Source organism: Monodelphis domestica, chromosome 3 (genome assembly GCF_027887165.1).
Source record: "Monodelphis domestica isolate mMonDom1 chromosome 3, mMonDom1.pri, whole genome shotgun sequence".
NCBI lineage: Eukaryota > Metazoa > Chordata > Mammalia > Didelphimorphia > Didelphidae > Monodelphis > Monodelphis domestica.
In genome coordinates, this window is record NC_077229.1 from 418,075,956 (window position 1) to 418,094,697 (window position 18,742).

The 18,742-nt window shown below is 43.7% G+C and overlaps 1 protein-coding gene across 2 annotated transcripts in view; it reads left to right on the forward strand.

Annotated features, from left to right (window-relative positions):
* The first annotated feature begins 1,386 nt into the window (after positions 1 to 1,386).
* Positions 1,387 to 18,742, forward strand: part of ARK2C (arkadia (RNF111) C-terminal like ring finger ubiquitin ligase 2C) — a 177,269-nt gene continuing 159,913 nt past the window's right edge. The window contains exon 1 of one of the 2 annotated variants that reach the window (XM_056824391.1): positions 1,387 to 1,850. In XM_056824391.1, coding sequence (XP_056680369.1) covers positions 1,790 to 1,850 — 61 coding nt within the window. In that variant the 5' untranslated portion in view covers positions 1,387 to 1,789. The remainder of the gene's footprint in view (positions 1,851 to 18,742) is intronic. The other variant, XM_056824390.1, reaches the window with a different exon arrangement.

Here is an 18,742-nt window from a genome sequence, read left to right on the forward strand (position 1 = left end):
ATAATTGTGAATGTATGAAGGCCATTAGCATACTGCTGATTTTTTGGCATTAATCGCAATTGTCTATTCTGGAGCTTTCCATTTGGTGAATGCAGGGGTTCTTCCATGCAGTATCCACTGTAGGTACATATATATGTGTGTGTGTGTGTGTGTGTCCATATATATGCATTGTCTTCATATGGCCAACGGTGAACCTACTGTAAAGTTCGAATCTGGCTTATTACTGGTGTGTACTTCATGTGCCATTTCTAACTTTTTATTCTTTATTTGTTTACACCTATCCTGGGGTTTGATCTACCTCTTTGTGCTTGAGTTGCCTGTATGTATGTCATGTGAAATATTGTATTAAATTTCATGTGCTTGAATCTGTCTGTCACAGCAATAAATGTACATACATACTGATTTCCTAGCTTCATCTGAGACTCAGGAGAACACACCCTGTACACCATGTCTATTCATGGAATGCCTCCAAGGGCGATCTATGAATGGACATGCCTTGTGTTTATGCCTCTGGACAGGGTGTCTGTATTCAAGCATGTGTATATCCTGTGCACATGGATGGGATTTATATGCACATATCTTACGAGTTACAGTGCCGTGAATAGAAGGCTGTTCAGCATGCTAGCATTGAGTTCTAATTCTGCCTTTGTCAGTCACTTCTCCTTTCTGGGACCCGTTCTTCATATGTATAAGGAGGTCCTTGGACCGAGGTCTTGAAGGCTAGGATTCTCTGACCCTGTAAACACCAGTACGCAGGATGGGAAAACCGCTGTTTGGGAGTATGCTTGTTTGCCTGTTCTTCTATTCTGTGCCAATTATGTCTCTGAGAATGCCTACTTGCTGGTGTCTGTATGTAGGTGCACTTTCTGTGCCTGTCCCACATGGTGGTGGTGATGATAGGTCGAGGTAGGGTCTATGCCCTGCACGTTGGTCTGGGCTTTCTGGAAGCCCCATTCTTGTACTTATGTTTATGGGTGTCAAGCATCCTTTGTGTATGTGTCTGTGGACGGCTATGCCCCAACTACATTTGTTCACACTCCATGTGCAGGCGTGTGTGTACACCTGTGTGCTCAGTGGCCACTCATGCCTTGTGTTTTTGTTCTGTGGCCCCTGTACGGTCATATGTATATTATACTCCATGTGCCTGAGCCCGTTGTTTGTACGTGTGCATCTGCACCCCGAGGGCACATTTGTGTGCGATTCGATTGTGCACTCCGCCCACTGCCCGCTAGCTAGGACCCGAGGCGCACCCCCCCCCCCCCCCCACCGCGGGGCTGCCCCCTCCTCCCTCCTCTCTGGACGTCCTGATTGGCCGCCCCCTCCAGCCTCTCCACCTCTCCCCCATTCCCTCTCTCCCTCCCTCCCCGTCCCCTCCCCTCCCGCTCCATCCCTGTCACCGGTGGAGCCGGCGGCGGGTCCCCGGCGGAGCCTGCGCCGCGCTCCGCTCCCATTGGCTGCCCTCGCCTTTGTGTGCCGGGCAGCTGCGGCCCCAGCCCCGCATTTGAATGTATAGAGGGGGATTGGAAGGGAACATTTCCATGGGCCATCTGTCTCCTCGCCAGCCAGCGCTGCCGCCGCCTCAGCCTCCGCAGCCTCCGCCCCGCTGCTGCCTCCGCCACCATCCCCTCCATCCCCTCCATCCCCTCCATCCCCACCTCCTCCTCTACCACCTCCTCCGCCTCCTCCTCCTCCGCCTCCGCCTCCACCAGCGCCCGGGAGCAGCGCAACAAAGGGACCCCGCGCAGCAGCCGCGAGAGCAGCCGCCGCCGCCGCCGCCCCAGCTTCCAGGATGGTCCTAGTCCACGTAGGCTATCTCGTTCTTCCAGTATTTGGCTCTGTGCGAAACAGAGGTATCGCTTTTTCATTTCGGGGTCTGCTTTGGAGCTCGGATCGCCGTGGGTATGGGGGACGGGGGATGGGGGGGAGACCTGGGTGCTGCAGCTGGCGGGGAGGGAGAGCTTTTGCAAGAAAGCAATGTCTAGCCCTCTCTTTTTGGGGGACCCCTGAGTGTGGGGAGCCTGCTCCCTTGAGATCTATTGTAAGGAAGTTGGGGTTTGGCTGACACGGATCTTTCCCTCCCCCTTCTTTCCCTCCTTCCTCCCCCCTATTTTTTTTAATCCTTTGCGGCGGACTTGGTTCCCCCAAATCGCCCCCCCCTTCCCAGATGCCTAGGTGCTCTAAAGAGGGAGAGAGATCTGATTGTGTGTGTACGTGTGTGTCTGTATGAAGGAGTGTTTGATTTTTATGTAGCAGTGTGGGCTTCACAAAATTTTATTTTGAGGTGTGTGCTCTGTTTAATTTGTATTTTTTGTCATTAATACCACTGGCTGATCGCTGTTTAACTGGGATCTATGGCTCTCTCTCCTTGCACTCCCTTACCCCACCCCCCCACCTCTTGTGGGCAGTAGCATGATCTCTCTCTCCCCCTCTTCTCCTTTTTAACCTTTTTTTTTGTTTGTTTATTGCCTCTGTGTTGTGCTATCCCTTCCCTCCCCCCCCCCCCCCCCCCGCAATTGTCTGAAAGCGCTTTTGCTATGAAGACGGGTTCAAGATTCTTGGCGTGGTGTGGCGTGGTTGCAGTGTGTGTGTGTGTGTGTGTATGTGTGTGTGTGTATGTATGTATGTGTGTGTGTGCGTGCGTGCGCGCGCGCTCGCGCGCGCGCGTGTGTGTCCGTTTGACTTGGAGAGAGCTAGACATATATTTCTGTTTTTCCCTGTGCCAGACTTGATCTGTATATTTGGTCCTTTGGGGATTGCAACTGTGTGTGAGGTTCAGGTTGGAGATCACCTCTCTGGCCAGGAGTCCTCCCCAACGCCATACATTTGCCACCGGGAGACAGTTACAAAGCAGCAGGCTGGCGGTGGGGGTTTTGTTTTTTAAATATGTGCTATGGGATGTGTTTGCACGGATTTCCCTCACATTCCCTTTTCCTCACATTCTGCTACAACAATAGGCTTGATTTTTCCCTCTTTTCTTTATCCCCCCACCCCATTTCTTCCATTTTCTTTCAATCAAAAACCAAAACAAAAAACCAAAACAAACCCCCCCCCCCAACCACCACCCAGTATTCATGTAGATTCTTTTTTTCCTTTTTTTTTCCTTTTTGGTATTCTGCCTTTGGATGCACATTTCTCCTCTTGGAAATGTTTCTTCTCCCTTCTCCACTCCACATTTGCCTGAAATCCCCACTGGATAATATCACACTAAAACAGAATGATGTCTACCCATGCAGGCTCGCTCTTCTCTCAGTCAGCATTCCGGGGTGGGGGTGGCCATACGCTAGTGCAGTGGGTTCCCCCTTGGAGATTGACTGCCCTAGAGGCTTAAGTGAGCGTTAAAATGGAGACCCAACCCTGACATAGCCAGCCCAGCCGCCAGTCCACTCACCCTCACCCTCATCCCCTGCCCCTTGTCCCCCACCCCCACCCCTCCACTCCTGGTGTGCCCAGAAGGACTAGGTTGGACCGTAGGCCTGTTTGAACCGCAGTTTCTTGTGTGATGATAGAATGATGACATTCTGCATTTATCAAATCTTTTTTTTTCTTCATTGTGTAGCACAGTGAATGGTCAACTTGCTGCTGTGTGCGCTGTGACCCTTCTGCCTCCGCATTTAGCTGTATTGTGACACCCCTCTTAACCATTTCCTGTTTCCATCTGAGGAAGGCATTGCTATTTAAGCTGCAGTATCCCCTATCTCAGGCCTGCCTGTCAATTAGAGGGAGGAAAAAAAAGGGCGGGGTGGGGTTAGGTAAGGGGGGTAGAGGAGGAGATTCTTCTGAAATGTTACCCCCCCACCCTTGTTTAAGCTATTATCACTCTATTGCCATTTCTTCTGCTAAGGGTGTGGGACTGTACACTAGGCAGAAATTCAAACATGATTAAGAAGGATGTTGAGCCTAAAAGTATAATTATCCTGATTAAATCATTATCATACTCATTAATACCACCAGATCTCTAAATATCATTTCAGAAGACAAGATACAATTTCATGGCTTGAAATTCAAATTGCTTCAGCTGCTTTTAATATTTTATTTTTACTTCCCCCTTCTTTGGTCCTCTTCTCCCCCCTCACGTGTCCCCCCCCCCCCCCCCAAGATTTACAAGCCACTCAAAGTTCTACTTTCCTGGTGTACACACCTCCCCCCAGAGGAGCTGTAAGCAGCAAAGGGGTGTGTGAGACTGTGGGCAAAATTTAGCAATGATATGCTAGGAACTCATGACCTTCCGATAGAGGATACTAATGCTTAAACCTACGAAGTCCTAAACCACAATCTTCTTGTAAAACTATTAGAGAGACTGTTAGCTTAAACCTGTTCTCTTTAGTTTCATTGTAGTAGCGTAGGAAACAGGCCATTTCAGAATAGCTGTAGAGAAATAACCATTTTTGTATCTTCATCTTGTTTAGCTAAGTACATTGCACTGTAAATTCCTGTTAAGTGGATTCATTTTGCTTTAGGTTTGGAGGCTGCGGTATCTTGTTTTTCCAGTTATCTGGGTAAACATCGGCTTGCCTTGCAGCACCCAGGCATAACTGAACAAATTACATTTGGTCAGAGGCCAAAAAAAAAATTTAAATTCTTCAATTTAATGTCATTTGTTGCCATTCCAGAGCCTCTGGAAATTTGGTAGACAGAGGTTCCTGGCCTAAGGGGAGTGATTGCCACAGTTCCTTAAATATCGAGGACTAGTGCATCCTTGGACATTACATGTCATACAGCCTTGGCCCTCAGTGCTGCCCCTTTAACTGTTGGCTACCATCTGTTCCCAAAAGCCAACTGCATGCCGGATGAACTGTCTTAAAAAAAAACCCCAAGACAAAAACAGTTACCAAAGAACAGAGCCCCCTGCTTCGGGGTCCCTCTGAAATCACAAACCCAGAGAGCCTTCCAATCTGGCGAATTGGGCATTTCATGGAAGGTAAAGGGGAAAAGAGTTCCCGGCAAAATGGGTTTCCATTCAACAGGGATAGCGTGTTCTGCTGTGCTGAATTACTTCCTGTTCTTATTTTGTGGGGTAATTTTTTCTGTATCAAATATCCTTTTGGTTGTGTATCTTTTTCACCTTTTCTTGTACTAAAACTGAAGCATGATCTGTATTTTTTTACATTCCCCAGTTGACAATGTAAATCGCTCGGTTAGAGACGTTCCCCTGCTGAAATGTAATGTGGTCGTGTAGCCTGGACCATCTGCTCATTGTACGCTGCTTTTGTTCTGTTGCCCTTCCGAAGCATGGTGGGCCCGGCCTTTTTTTTGTATTGTGTGCATGACAACATTGTTACACACAGAATCCACTAATACTAATATACGAATCTCTCAATAAAGAAACTAGTTTTCCTATATTAACCTAGTGTGCTTTTTCTCTTGCTGTTTCCCCATTTATTGTCGTATCCTGCTGTTTAGATTTTTTTCCCTTGCTTTTCTATCCCCACCCTCACCTACTTCCACCCCACCCCCCATTGTAAGATTTGAGTGAATGCCTTTTTAATTTTTTTATTATTTTTTTTGGTTGTAATAGATATGGTGACTTTAATCTCATCTACCCCATATCTCTTTCCATTAGCCGTCTGGGGCACAAGGATAAAAATCCTGCATCCCACAAAGAGGGGTGGGGGTGGTCCACATCCACCGGGCTCTCTTGGCATAGTCCTCTCCTGCTGTGGAATGAATGGCTCACATGGGTACACACCTTACCCTAACCTTAGCTTATGGGGAGTACCTAATGACTACTCCTTATTGCCTTCTAATTCCCAAGTAATGTGGGGGTCAAGATTAGGATCCTGGGAATCAAGGAGCCAACACCAAGTGATACAGTACAGAACGATCATTTGTTTATTTAAAACTTTACTTCCTTCTCCTCTATTTACCATGCTACCCATACTAGAGACTGTGTCCTGGTCTAAGCAGGAAGAGGCGAGGTGGGAGGTTCGGTGTAACTGAGGTTAGCACCACTTTCTGTGGAACAGAAACTTAGCATAGCCACATGTACGTATGTGTATGTGTGTAGCTAGATGTCTATTAAAATTGTTGAACTCTTGAGACTGAAACATTGCCTTAGAATTCCTGGTCAGGAGGCTCTTCAAAACAGAGCCCTGTTTTGATTCATCAAGTTAAACAGCAGGACCTGGGATGGTGGGAATGAGAGCATGGCTCTTCTGGGCTGTCTTTGTTTGACAGGGATGTGCCAGGGGTGCTGCTGCAGCCTATTTCCCGGATCCCCAGTGGCCAAAGCCATTCCATACCACAATGAAAATTGGTTAAACTGTGGCACTTGCAACCTGGTTAAGAAAACTGACTTCTGACCTGTCATTATATTAAGTGGATTTTTCTTGGGGGGGAGGGAGGGGAGGAAATCAGGACTCCTCACCTCCAGAAAGAGATCCCCCTTTAAAATATGCACATGTATTGTATAGGCATTTGAAAAGAAAGTCGTGAAATGCTTTTTCTCCCATTCCAAAGTGGAAACCAAATTCAAGCATTTGTCAATTACACCTATTCAATTTCTAGCCCTGAACAAGCCTTGTTAAATGAGGCATGTTAGACACCAATGACATCAGTTGATTAAAGAAATTCACGGTTCCTTCAAATGGTCATCATTTTGGAGAGCCGGATCATTGTGCAAGGCAGTGCCTCCTCGCTTCCTCCAAGCCGTATCCTGAGTTTTCCTCTTCCATATTCCTTTCCATGTATCTGGCCATCACGTCCCTCCTATGTGATCACACACAACACTCTTCTCTCTCCCTCTTGGTGTAATCTCTCCTCTGCCCTTTGTTCTCTCGCTAGCCTACCCTACTCCAGATTGGGAAGCTTAGCTGACTTGCTGTGACACACCAACACACATACATGTAACAGAGGGAGGCTTGTGCTGTAGTTTGCATGAGAGAAAACATGCATGTCTACGGGGCTGATCATTTGATGACGTGACTGATTTTGTTTGTTTTCGTTTTTTTTTTTTGTTTTGTTTTCATTTTGTTTTCATTTTCTTTTTACATGAGGCAACTTTTAATTGTTTGTGGTCCGACCAAAGTAAACCAAACCAAACCAACCCTTTCCCCTAACCCAGCCCCCAAACAGTAACAATAAACCTCCCAAACCAGAAAAAAATAAAATAAAAGCCAAACACAAAAAACCTCCCCAGACAGGTCCTAGTGCTATTAACCCCCAGGGCTGTGTCTGTCCTAGAGAGTAGCAAGATTAACCAACCCCAAATTTTCATTTTTTGTAAATGAGTGACAAAGCATGTCAAAATTGTTGGGTGAATACATTTTGGGGATAGTTTAGTAATCAAATAATCTAGAAGACTATTGGGTTAATGGGAACTCACACTAAGCAATGGATCATGTGCATACTGTATACTTTGCCCTGGCTTCTTAGAGGCACATTCATATCAAAGGGAGCACATTTGATTCCTCTTCCCCCCTCCCCCCTAATTCCACTACCCCGGCAACCCGAAAGCTTTCATAGTTCATTTTCACTTTCTAATCCATCTAACACATCTCTGGTTTAATAAGTTTGACCCTGGGGTTTTGGAAAAGTCATCTATTAAGTTCATTCTTCATACTGCAGGCTTTGAGGGAAAAAAATAAAAAGGAAGACTGGTAAGTTACTATGACAGCTCCAGGTTCTGAGAGAGGGACCTTCTCTCCCTAAACTAGTGTGGGATGAAGCCAACCTGACTTAATTAATGAGTTTCTTTAAATAACAGTTTTCCATAAGCTGGCAAATATTATTAATAATACAGGATGAAAAAAAAGTGACTGGCTTTACACCCTCCTATGCAGCTTACAAACACTGGCAATATTTCCTCTTCTCATCTGCAGTGCCCCCTCCTCCTCCCCTCCCCCTCCTCTGTCCCCTGACCTTGAAATAAGCATACTGGAGTGTCACGTTTGGAAACCTGTGGTTTGCTAAGTAAAAAGGGAGAAGACAACTCAGAGAGGACTATGCTGGACTCCAGATACCCTGGCCTGGTCTGTTTCCTGGAGCATAAGATTTCAAGTGAAGGGAATGCTAATAATCCTTGAAGGGAACTGGCCCTGGTTTCTCAAGCTGACCACAAGACAAATATAATTTGATGTAAGTCTCAGTTTCTCCAGGGCCATGAAGCTCTTTGAAGGCCTCCTGTTATTTACACAGTGTGGGTATTAATAAATATAAAGAGTATGTTAGCATCTTCTTAGGAATGGTAAAGGGCCTTTTGGGTGGGGTTTGTCAATAGATGAATCTCTGCCTCCAAACGAATGGAGAAATGGTACATTTGCAAGACCCCAAATGACAGCACAACCAGAGGATTTTTTTTAAGGAAAAAAATGAAACTAAACCTATTGCAATGCCTGGATCTTCATCCATCTTTCTCCATCCATCCAACCATAATCATCTATGCATCTATCTATCCATTTCACCAACCAACCAACCAACCATTATTTACTGAACACCTGTTTTAGTGAAAAGAATACCAGATTTATAGTTTGAGGTCCTGGGTTTGAATTCTAAACCTCACTGTCTGGGTGACTTTAGATACCTGACATTAATTTCTCATCTGGTAAAAAAAAAAGGTTAGATTAGGTGAATTTTGCAGTCCTTTGGTCATTTTAGTATTAAATTTATTATCTTATGATCTTGTGTGGATACCACTGTGTTAAACCAATGGAGGCATATAAAAACAATCTGAGACACTATCTTTAGCTCTCTATTCTGTAATCTTGTTGGGAAGATAAGCCATATGTGTGTGTGTACATATTTATATGTACATGTGTATATATGTATACATATGTATTTCATTTACACATGAAATGAGGTGAGGTATGATTAGAAAACTTCTGGGCTCCCTCCTAACTCTAATATTTCATGGTTCTTTGTAAGATCAGAGGAAGGAGAGGTCACATGTGAGCAGGAATGGTCAGGGAAGGTTTCATGGAGAAGGGTGGTAGGTAGAAAGAATTTGAACATGAGGAGAGTATAGGGGAGAATATTCCAGGCAGAAGAACAACATGAGCAAAGGGGAGAATGTGCATGATGTTTTCCAAGGCCAAAGTGGCTGAAGAGAAAATTAGAAAGACAGGTAAGACCTTGGAAATCCTTTAATGTCAGTCTGAGGGATTTGACTTTGATCTGTAGAAAATGGGCAGTCATTGGAAGTCTTTGACCAAGTGAAAGATCCTTCCTTAAGTTCTATGTGCCAGATACTATGCTAAATGTAGGACGTACAAAGAAAGGCAAGAACAATTCCTGTCCTCAAGGGGTTTACAATCTAATGGAGGAGACAACAATGCAAATAAACAAGATATATACAGGATAACTTTGAGATGATATCATTGGGAAAGCACTAGTGTTCAGGGGGACCTGGAAAGACTTCTTGCAAAAAGTGGGAAAATCTAATGGCTTAGGGGTTGGATGTGGGCAGGAGATATTAGGAGTTAGGAAGTCAACTGGGAAGTAACCACAGTAAACCAGGGATGAGGTGATAAGACAGCGTATGTATATCAATGGTTTTGGAGTCAGGAAGACTGGGGTTCAAAGTGTACCTTGGATATCCACAAGCTGTGTGATGCTGTGGCTCAGTTTCTTCATCTGTAAAATGGGAGGGTAGGTCTCAGTGTCCTTTAAGGTTTGTTCAACTTTAAATCTATGATTGTATGAATTATAGTGGTGGCAGGGGGAGTAGTAAGAAGGGGACAAGTGCCAAAAACATGGTGAGGAAAGAATGGATATAACCTGAAGATGGTTGAAGAAGAGGGAAAAGTCAAAGACCAGAGTTTTGAACCTGGGTGACTAGGAGGGTAGAAGTTCTATGAACACAGATAGCAAAGTTGTAAAGGGGGAACTGGATTTATGGAGGGGAATTGACTTCAGTTTTGGACAAATGGAAGTTGAAGTATAGGTGATATGTCCAGATGGAAATGTAGAAAACTAGTTGAATCCTAAAAAAAACCCCAAAACATTAACATTGGTGTTTCAAAATATAGATGAAATCTGTGGTGGGAAATGCCCTTTAAAATGATCATAATTCTGCTTTTAACTTTTCAAAGTATTTTCACAGATATAACTTAGTAGTAAGGCAGGAGGACATGGGTTCAAATCCCAACTCTGTCACTTTCTCTGGACCTCAATCAGTTTCCTCAATTGCAAAACAAGAGGGGTTGGGCATGATGAGTCTAAACTTCTGATCCTAAAATCTAGGACATAATGACATTTTTCTCTGTCATTGTGGGCCATAACAAGTTGTAGAGGTGTTGGCATCACCATTTTTAGAGGAGATGAGAAAACTGAGACCCAGGTTTGGTAAATGACTTAGCCAAGGTCATCCAGGAAAATCACAAACTCCTTTTTTATGATTTATAGTGTGAAACATCTTAAGCATTTTCCACAAGATACCCAGGGACTACCAGCCGTTCATATGACAATAGTTAACATTTACATAGTGCTTACTCTGTGCAAGGAACTGCTAATAAGCACTTCACATTATTATCTCACATACGGTATTGCTTTTTGAGGGATGCTGGTGTAGACAAATCCTGGTGAATGAAAGGAAAGGGGAATGTGAAATGGTTAATAAGTGGATGAGTATCAAGCATAGGGAAAAATAGAGGAGGAAAGGAGCAGAGAAGAAAGGCAGGAGAGTTTGGTTTCTAATGCGAGAAGCTTTGGAGACTTGATCAGAACAATGTAAGAAGAGTGGAAGAGGAAGGCTCTTGACTTGAAGAAAATGGAGGGAAGAATGGAAGAAGGTAGAGTGTAAGAGTTGAAGAGGGAGGCTGGAAAGGGCAAAGATGTGAAGTGAATCAGGGAGAAGAGGAAGGAGAAATGGGTTTTCTGTGTGGAAAAACAGGTGAGTGAATTCTTACCTCCTAAACAAAGGGCTGCCTCTTTGATGACAGGTTCAAAGAAGGCCTTCTCCCTTTGGGAAACTGCTCTACTCTGGCACGAGGAATTTTTTCTTTAGTGAGCTACTCAGGGGATCATTGATTGACTTTTAAGGCTGCATATGATCATAGATGGTTGTGGTATCAGAGGAAAGAGCCCTCCCAGAACTGACTTGAGAAGATTTGAATTCAGAGTTCTCGTGGTGTTACTTAACAACACTAGCTGTGTGGCCATGGATAAACCATTCAGTCTCTTTGAATCTCAGTTTTCTCATCCTTAAAATGGGTATAGAAGAAATTGTAAAACATACTTCAAAGGCTGATTGTGAAAAAAGGACTTTTTAAATGCTACATTAATGGTTTTTTGTTAGCTAATATTCCTCTGAGCAAAGTATTGCTTTTTCCTCTTTAATCTTCCTTTAAAATGCAAAGATAACTGGAAGGGTTGGATATTTCCTCTCTGACAAAGTTTTATTACTTTAGATCCAAAGTTGGTGGTCTAAGCTGGAATTCAGGTTCCCAAGGAAAATTTTGCAAAGGAGTCTTATTATTTTTTAGTTCATTGCTCCATGACTATGCTAAAAGAAATTATTGGATACCAGTGATGGTTGCTTATATTCAAGACACTTGACCATTATGAACATCACAACCCCACATCTGATGGAGGAGGAAACGGAAAAACAGAGAAGGTGAATGGTTTGCCAAAGGTCACACAGCAAGCATCTTAGAGATGGCGGTGGGAGTGGTGGTAGAAAGGCAGGGAGAGAATGACTTAAATCTAGCCTTGATGGTGACTGCTAGTTCAGAGTTCCATCTGTGGATTCCTTCAGTGCCTTGACAACCCCTAGGCACTAGCTTGAAAGAAGTATGTGTCCCCCTCCCTCCTATTTTTTTAGTGCTGCCTGAACCTTGAATAGATCTGCTTTGATTCTTAGCAGAACTAAGCCTGGGGCCCTCTTCTTGAGGCTCTGGTCTCTCAATCATGGCCACAAACATATGGGTTTCTTGTTACCAAGCCTTAACTAGAAAGCCTTGATGTTAATGTCTTTTGATGGAATTGAAATGCCATGGGTCACAAGTTTACCCAGTCCTAATTTAACCGCTCCATTGACACAGCTGATATTGGCTATCTGTGTGTGTGTGTGTGTGTGGGTGCATGTGCGTGTGTGCGCGTGTACACATGTGGGGAGGGGTGCTGGCAGGGAGAGAGATAGAAGGGCATAGAAGGCATACCTTTCCTAACTAGGCTCATCGCTGCCAATGGCACTCTATTAGACACTGTGGAGTTACTAGAGCCAATTAGGGAAAAATGACTAGGATATGGGGGGATAGTGTGTTGGCTATAAAATCAGGAGTCCTCTTTGCTGTGATGGAGGCCTAGCTCTTAATACACTGTAGAATCTTGGGCAAGTGACTTCCTATCTCAGAACCTCAGTTTCTTCATTTGTAAAATGGGTTGTACTTCTTAAATCCCAGGACTGTTGTGAGTAAGCTTTGTAAATCTGAAAGTAATTTTCATTATTTTCATAAAATAGTTGTTATTAAAAAATATTACCATATTTTACCATATTTTTTTGCCCTTGCCTTCTGTATTACTATCATTTCTAAGACAGAAGAGTAGCAAAGGCTAGGCAGTCAGTATTAAGTGACTTGCCCAGGATCACATAGCTAGAAAATGTGTCAGACAGATAAATTTTTTTAAACCCTTCCCTTCCATCTTAGAATCAAAACCATGTATTGATTCTAAGGCAGAAGAGCAGCAAGGGCTAGGCAATGGGGGTTAAGTGACTTGCCCAGGGTCACACAGCCTGGAAGTATCTGAGGTCACAATTGAACCCAGCACCTCCCATTTCTAAGTTTGGTTCTCAATCCACTGAGCCACCCCACCATTTGTTTTTACTAACACACCCTAAAACCTTGCCCACTGTAGCCTCTAAGCAGAGTAAGTTCCCTCTGCTATGGATTTGCTTCTAAATTCATTTTCAATGAACTGTCTCACTGAGCTGAGCTGCTATAAAACAGAGCCTGGTGGGGGAATGAATGGGAGGGTGAGGGAGCAGCAGGGTGGAAATGGGGCACCCTTTTCTCAAAGCTCCCTACCCAACTTTCAGAACGGTGACAGAAGTGTCACCCACCTCATTGCCTGCCATTTACTCGAGGGAGCAGACATCGCAGTGGTTTCCTCCATGAAGTAGCCCAGTAGAGTTTGGGTTTGGGAGGTGGGGGTAAGGATGTGAGGGACTACAGTCTTGGTACATGTCTGCTGGGCGGTGCAGAGAAGGGAGTATAGAATTGGATGGCTGGGTGCTCAGTGGAGCTTTGAGAAGCCCATAGGAAGTGACAATTCAGCTAACGCTTATTTGAGGAAAGAACAGGAAGCAATTCCAATGCCCTCAGCTCTTGCCCAGTTCCTAGGGAAGGAGAGAGGAGACGGGAAGTGTATTCTTTTAAGTTCTCTTCTCTTCCCTCCTCCATTTGGCTATGGGTTTCATCCTAGCATTACCAGGGTCACAGCTAGAGTGAAAAGGCTGTGTGTCAGTGTGAGGTGAGTCAGCTTTAGGTGAGTCTGAAAGATGGAGAACATTTCCTTCTATTTACCTTTCCACCCCTTCCCCATTTTATCACTTGCCCTGGTGCTCGCTTGCTGCATCTGCCTGCCTAGCCTTCTCTTATCCTCACTGTATTTTTGTTTTGTTTTTAATTCTTATCTTTTAGCTTAGAATCAATACTAAGTATTGGGTCTGAGGCAGAAGAGAAGTAAGGGCTAGGCATTTGAGGTTAAGTGACTTGCCCAGGGTCATACAGCTAGGTGTATCTGAGTTCAGATTTGAACCCAGTATTTCTTGTCTCCTGGTGGCTTTTAATCCATTGAGACACCCCACTTACTGCCTCAAGGCAGGAGTTCTTTTTTTGTTGTTGATATATGTGTGTCATGGACCTCTTTGGCAGTCTAGAGACCCCCATGGGCCCCTTCTCAGAATAATCTCTTTCAATAATTGAAGGAAATGCTACATTTCAGCCAGAGGTTAACGAAAACAACGATGTAGCTCTGTTTTTCCAGTCCAGGTTCCTAGAATCTTTTAAATCCATGGATCTCCTGCTTTAAGGACCCTGTGTTAAGAACTTCTGTTTTAAGGGTTGCTTTTTATTCATAAAAGAAAATCCATTAAGGGAATTGGGGATATTTAACCTGAAACAGAGATGACTTAGCCCCCACTCCCACTCCCACTCCCACTCCCACTCCCACCCCCACCCCCAAGAGGCTCTGATAATTGTCTTCAAGTATTTGAAGGGCTGGCATGTGGAAAAGGGACTCAACTTGTTCCATTTGCCCTCAGGGAGTACACAGGGAGCAGTGGGTGACAACTGGAGAAAGCAGAGTTCTGTCAATGTAATAGAAAACCTTCCTAGTAATTAGAAGATCCCAATGTGGAATGGGCTACCTCCAGAGCTAGCGAACTTCCTGGAGGGAGGACCATTTGTTGGAAAGGCTGTAGAGGAGTTTCCCATTCAGATAAAGTTGGAACCCTCTCTGAGGTGACTTCTCAAAGCTGTGATTGGGTGATTCTGACGGGGCCTTCTTAAGACTCCTATGGTAGGAATTTCAGTCTTTGGGTTGAGTGGTGAAGGTAGAGGAACATAATAGATTGTTAATAATAATATACTTACTTTTAAAAAATGAGTTCATTTGTTATATCGGTATTCCTAAGTATCTCTCTCCTTCCCTCGCCTCTCCATGCTAGAGAAGGTATCATTTGACAGTGGAGATTTCTTTTTAAACCCATTATTATGTTTTGTCTTGGAGTCAGTTCTAGGTATAGGTCTCAAGACAGAAGAGAGGTAAGGAAAGTGATTGCCCAGGGTCACTCAGCTAAAAAGTGTTTGAGGCTAGATTTGAATCCAGGACCTCCCATCTCTAGGCTTGGTTGTCTATCCACTGAATTCAAAGCAGAGATTTTTAAAGGGCTGTTTGTGGGGTGGGAGGGACTGCTTTCAGAGCACTTCCATAACAACATACAGAGGCTGCCTCTTTTATCTCCTTGAAAGGGTCCTCTTGTTAGGATGAAGAGAAATCAGGATTTTGGAGAAGGTGGGACATGGAATGAGAAGGGGTTAAAAAAATAAGAACTTGTAGAAAAGCCCAGTATTTTTTGCTGCCTTCTAGAGAGCTGCCAGAGCTTCTTCCCACCACCTTCCCCCAACCCTTCATTGGACAAGGGAAAGAACATTGGGCTAAAATTCAGAAAGCCTCAGTTTATGTTGGAGCTCTGACATTTATGACTAGCTGTGTGACTGAGAGCAAGGCACATCCTCTCCCAGGGTCTCAGTTTCCTCATTTGGGCAAAGGGGGTGATACTAAGTATTTTATGGATTATAACATTCTGTTGAAAATGCAAGCAACTATTGCTGCTGCTACCAATTTCCACCCTAAAGGGAAGGGTGTCATAATGAGGTTCCAGTGTATGTGCAAGATATTCTTTTCCCTTTTTTCCAAATAAGAATTCAGGAAGTTGTTGAGGTCTTCAGAAAAGACTATTGTCCTGGGAGGCTGGGGAATGGTTTCTAATGTGACTTCAATGAAAAAAGTATCAGTTTTGGAGTCAGAAGATCTAGGTTCAAAATCTGACTAAACTTACTGGTTGCATGGCTTTGGTCGAGCCATTAGCATTTGGGACCTTAGTTCCTTCATGGCAATAACTATCTCGAAAATCCATTCTAACTCAAATTTATAATCCTATCTCATATTGTCTCTTATGGGCCATTGGGAGGAAAGTGCTTTAAGTAATAATTTTAACTTTAAGAGATAATTGCTAACATTGACATAGTGCCTTAACAAACTTGCAAGTTAGGGGCTGTTCATTACTCCCATTTGACAGAGGAGGAAATTGAGGTTAAAGTGAAGTGACTTGCCTGGAGTCACACAGCTTACTGAGGTGAGATTTGAAGTCTTTCTGACTCCAAGTCTGCCACCCTATCTTATAAGTGCCTGTTTAAATGTGAGCTATTGTATGAGATGGAGCAGATTACTTCCTAAGATTCTGTTCAGCTAGAGGACGAGCATTAGCTACCAACTGTGTGCCCAGCCCCATGCTGAATGATGTGGAGGAGGCCAGCAAAAGAGAAGGCACAGTCCCTGTTCTTGAGAAACTCCCAGCCAAGATGGGGACATGTACACAGGAAGCATTCTAGAAAACAATGTCTTGGCCTGTAAAAGACCTGTAATGAGAGATGCAAGTTATAAAGGCTGTAGAAAATCAGAGAAGGAATGAGAGGAACGGCTTCATTCCATGAAGCAGGGGAAACTTGATCTGGTCCTTGAAGGATGGATAAATTTGGGATGGGCAAAAAGGGCTTTTTATGTAGGGATACAATTGCAAGAGACCCAGATAAAGAGAGAGAGAAGACAGGAGCCTGACACACCTAAGGGAGATGATGTGAGTTGGGGAGATGAGTAAGAAACAAATTTGAGAGACTGGGACAGTTGTTTGATGTTTCTGGAGGATAGCTTGCCATACTGTGTAAGAGATATCATGGTGTAATGGATAAAGATCTAGCCTGAATTTTGTCAGGGAGACCAGTATTCAAATCCCATCTCTGACATGTCCTGGTGCCATGATCCTGGGCAGGCCACCAAGCTATCTAGTAGGGGAGATAGATATCTAAGATGCAAAAGAATCCTAGTCCAGCAGAGCTAGGTAGAGCTTCAGAGATCATCCAGTACAACTTCCTCATTTTACAAATGAAGAAATTAGGACAAGAGAGATGAAATTATTTGCCTGAGATCATCCAGCTAGTTATTGGTAAAACCAAGGAGTAGGGGGACCCAGATCTTTTGACTTTGAGTTCAGGACTCATTCTGATAGTTCTTACAAGGGAATACCAAAGTGGTTGGCATTCATGATATGTACTATGGCAGTTTAAAGGATGGCAATGTCATTGTGAGGCCTAGAATAGTCAGGAAAAGTTAGTGCATGATCTGAGCCTTAAAGGATGGGTAAGGTTTGATAAATGGAGAGATACAAAGGTCTAATTTGACAACATTAATACTATGAGATCTCAAAGACTAGCTAGTCTAACCTTAACCTTTTATAGATTAAAAAAAAAACCCAAAGAGGGAAAATTATTTGTCCAAAGTCACACAGTAGTCCAACTTCATCATTTTACAGATAAAGAAACTGAGACCTAGAGAGGGAAAATAACTTGCCCAAAATCACACAGCAATTTAGTGATAAGGGTAGGACTAAAACCCAGTCATGCCCCAAACTGGCCTCACTTTTAGGCCAATGCTTTTTCTACTATTCTAATTTGATTCATAATTCATCTGCAATTTCTCCAGCCCATCAATCCCTAGAGGTGAGCAAGACCATTGAACAAAGAGAGTGGGGAAGCAAATGTGACTCTCTTATTAGTCAGGCCTCTCAGGTCATCCATCTGTGAAATGAAGGCAAATAATACCCCTTTCCTACTTTTCTTTTCTTTTGGAGTCAGAGGAGCTATCTAGGAAAACCCTGAGCACCTCGAAAACGTTAGAAGGAAGATTTAGGAATCCAGATCATCATGAGAGCCTCAAAATACCTCAGGTACAGGGTAGTGTGGTGCAGTAGAGAGAGTGCCAGATTTGGAGTCAGGAAGGTCCAGGTTCAAATTCCTCTTCAGATATTTACCAGCTGTGTGACCTTAGGTAAGTTAGCCAGCTTCCAAGGGGCTCAGTTTTCTATAAAACGAAAGAGCTGGACTCAGTGACCTCTAAGGTCTATTCAATTCTATGGTCCTACATATGTTGGTCAGTGTTGGCCTTTCCTAGCATGACAGTTCTGTGCCTCACCCCCAACTCTTGAATCATTATCAGGGCTCATGGGAAAGACAGAAAGAGCAAAGTTGAGCTTGAACCCTAGGTCTGAAGGACGGCTCTTTCTTGCTCTCGTCCCTTCTCTGATTGGCCCTTTCTCCTCTGTTACAGCCAGGTAATGCTGTGATTGGTACCTCAAGCATATTCCAGGATGAAGATTAGAAAGTTTTCTCTTCTCTTTAGGTCAACTGACAGGAGTCCCCAAGACATGATTTGTACATAAGGTAATTCCACCTGGGGATACACACAATGTGACCCTTTAGGACTGAAATGTTCACCCAAGAGTTCCTAGATGAGGTCCCCAGAGCCCTTGCCTTTCTATATGGCAGCCTTCCCTTAAGGGAGCTAATAGTGCTTGCATATGTAGAAACCAGAGTCAATGGTGGAAGAGAAAGTCTTTGTGGTGCTTAATCAAGGACATAGCTCTAAGACCTTATTCAGTTCTAATCCATTCTGTTCCATTTACAGGGTTACTGTGGGCAAAGCCCACTTGAGTTTTCAATTCAATTAAAATGATTGTAATTCAAGGAGAATTTGAGATCATTTCTGTACCCAACACTGTTAGATTCTGTGGGAGATGGAGAAGCATAAGACCAGGTCTCTATCCTCAAGGAGTGTACAGTCTTCTGGAGAAGACAAAATTGACTAAAAACACAATACACAATTAGAACAGTCTAGAAATGGAATGGGCTACTTTGGAAGAGGACAAGATATTCTGCTGCTGATTACCTTTCTGACCCTGGACAAACATTTACTTTCTTTGGGCTTCAGTTTATTATCTTAAAAAACAAGGAGCTGAACTTCAAAGATCTCTTCCCTTTCCATATTTATCATCCATGGATTCTATAATATAGTCTCTGTCCTGAAGGCATTTTAGACTAGCTGGAGAGAGAAACTACTTTGTATTCATTTGTATGTATTTTGTATTTATTCATTTTGTATATATTGTTTTTCCCCTGTAGGATGAAAGGTACTTGAGGGCAGGGACACTTTCTTTTTTTTCCTTTTATTTTCTCTGTGCCTAGAATAGTGC